The sequence below is a fragment of the Montipora foliosa genome, chromosome 4 (assembly GCF_036669935.1).
Source record: "Montipora foliosa isolate CH-2021 chromosome 4, ASM3666993v2, whole genome shotgun sequence".
NCBI lineage: Eukaryota > Metazoa > Cnidaria > Anthozoa > Scleractinia > Acroporidae > Montipora > Montipora foliosa.
Window position 1 is genome coordinate 36,749,093 of NC_090872.1, and position 2,500 is coordinate 36,751,592.

At 36.1% G+C, this 2,500-nt stretch overlaps 1 protein-coding gene across 1 annotated transcript in view; it reads left to right on the forward strand.

Annotated features, from left to right (window-relative positions):
- The window catches only part of LOC138000732 (E3 ubiquitin ligase Rnf121-like), a 17,234-nt gene that overhangs the window by 11,124 nt on the left and 3,610 nt on the right, over window positions 1-2,500 (forward strand). Inside the window, exons 4-6 of the mRNA XM_068847356.1 lie at window positions 1-107; window positions 750-978; window positions 1,761-1,897. The exon at window positions 1-107 is cut by the window's left edge and continues 48 nt beyond it. Coding sequence (XP_068703457.1) covers window positions 1-107; window positions 750-978; window positions 1,761-1,897 — 473 coding nt within the window. The remainder of the gene's footprint in view (window positions 108-749; window positions 979-1,760; window positions 1,898-2,500) is intronic.

A 2,500-nucleotide genomic window follows, 5' to 3' on the forward strand; every position in this document is an offset into this window, starting at 1 on the left:
AAACTCAAGTTTTGGCGCATGTTGTCAACTTGGGCAGTGTTCTCTAGTCTTACCGGGTTCATTTTTTACAAATCTACAAGGCAACCTCTGTCACCCACAACTCCGAGGCAAGTACTCTTTTTTAGCAGTGAGGTTGGATAGTATTCGTTTTTATGAAATATTCAAAAAAATTGTGCAGTGATTTGTCTGCTTCACCAGACATACTCCATAGGATACATACTCTGATAATAGCGAGTGCTATTCAGTTTTATAAAATAGCTTATAACATTATAATTTTTATCCAGTGCGAGCTCTCGGGAAGGAGAAGGTCACGACTTTTGTTATCAAGTAATGAAGAAATGATTTGTTTCCAACTAAGATAGATAAATGTAGCATACTCTTAAGCAGTATGATAAGGAGATTATGGTGTGTTTTATCAACATGTTACCTGAAGTCTTTTACTTATTTAATAGGTTTAAAACGAAGTGGAATCTATAAATAATAAAGTTAAATAATTTACCATGTTTTTCATTGTTGAAATGAAATTGACTTGTTTTCTATCTCAAAGCTGTTTCTTTATATTTTCCAAATAATGGCTGTCTGTCTGTCTATCGGACTCAGAGATACTCGTTACAAGTATCCAAGTTAAGTTAGAAGATCTTGTGGGGTGATAAATTATAGTCTCCCATGGCTTGCCATTTGGTGATGCGGGACTCAAAATAACAACATTGTCGTAACAGTTATGTAATTTCATGGCTTTCTTTGCACAGATTAGTTTACAAGTGGTTTCTGTTTGTGCACAAAACTACATATGCTCTGGGTATAGCAGGCTATATGGTTGTTTGTCTCACCTTGCTTGGGGTAAATCTAATGTTCAGGATTGGGCCTGAAACTGCAATGGAATTTGGAGTAACAGTACTTTTCTATGGACTTTATTTTGGAGTGCTTGGCAGAGATTTTGCAGAGATGTGTGCAGATAAAATTGCGTCAAAATTAGGTGTAAGTAGGTTTTTTTTTTTACTTTCCTGTCTTATTATAATTTCAACTGTGGTGCTGCGTCGGTGGGAGAGTGAAACAGGAAAATTAGTTGTAATCAAACATGTTGATAAAAGTCGCATCACAACCGTAAACGATTTGGAAAGCTGACGTTTCGAGCGTTAGCCCTTCGTTAGAGCCCTTTGCTCTGACGAAGGGCTAACACTCCAAACGTCAGCTTTCCAAAGGTCGAATTCTCACCGTGAACGATTTGGAAAGCTGACGTTTCGATCGTTAGCCCTTCGTCAGAGCGAAGGGCTCTAACGTCAGCTTTCCAAATCGTTCACGGTGATAATTCGACCTTTATGATAACACGTTTGATAAGACCAAATTTTCCTTTTTTATTATAAATGTTTGTTCTTTAACCACGGTCTTGGAATAGAAGATCTAAAAACTTACGCATTGGAAAAACCCTTCTTGTTTAATAATCTAAACCATGGTGTTTTAAAAAGAATCATCAAACGCAGTTTTTTATTTCGCTTTACGTTCTTCCTTTTTCTTTTCTTTTTTTGTTACATCTTAGAGCCCTAAGTAGAAGTGACAGTTAAGGGTTGCAAAACACAAATTGTTATAATAAATATTATAGTAGTCTTTGGGCATAATTTTATTTGTTATAACTTTTTACTCGAAGAGAACATAAATTAATTTTGGGGACTTCAAAATTCAAGGACACTGAAAGCTGTGTTCATGTTTTCATTTGTTATTATTACCTCGCATCGATGCTCTCGTTTCTATGCTTCTTTTAGTATACCAGTAAAGGTGGTCTTCCAAGCAGAAGCCTTGAAACAAACATTTGTGCTGTTTGCGGCCAGGAGCTGTTGTTGCAGCAAGCTGATGACGATGATGCTGCTGAGAGAACTTATAAGCTTTCTTGTGGCCATTTGTATCCTCAGTTTAATAACTAAATTTCAGGCAAAATGATGCGAACTAGTTAGCACAGACTTATCAACTCATTAGACATAATTGATGCTGCGCGCAAACTTTGAGGTTTTAAACCAGCAAGCAAAGGGCTAGAGAGACCAGACTGTGTAGCATAAACAAAATAGCATCCCGTTTATTCCGCTCTCGTTAGCAAACTGGATGGAGTGAACAGAGTACTTTCTTCTCTGTGTGCATAGACTACAGCTATACAATGTATGTGTTCTTTGAAACATTATATTTGGTGTGAAAATCATGGGCAGCCCAATTATCAGGCTTTGGAATATTAAGTTTATATACAGTGTATTTACATTTGTATTTTTTAGTATATTTATTTGTTTATTTATTTGTTCATTAATTATTTGCCTAAGTGCGAATGCTTAATCCTCATATTTTTCACTATGAAGCTTGTACAGCGTTTTGAAATGCTAAAAAATGTTAAGAACTGTATTCAGACTCCTCCTTGAGGGGCGTTGATCTCTAAATCACCTCCTCAATAATCTGTAGGCTGACAGTTCTGAATTTATTTCATGGAAGTTTTTTCTGAGTAAGTATGAGTGGGAAATCT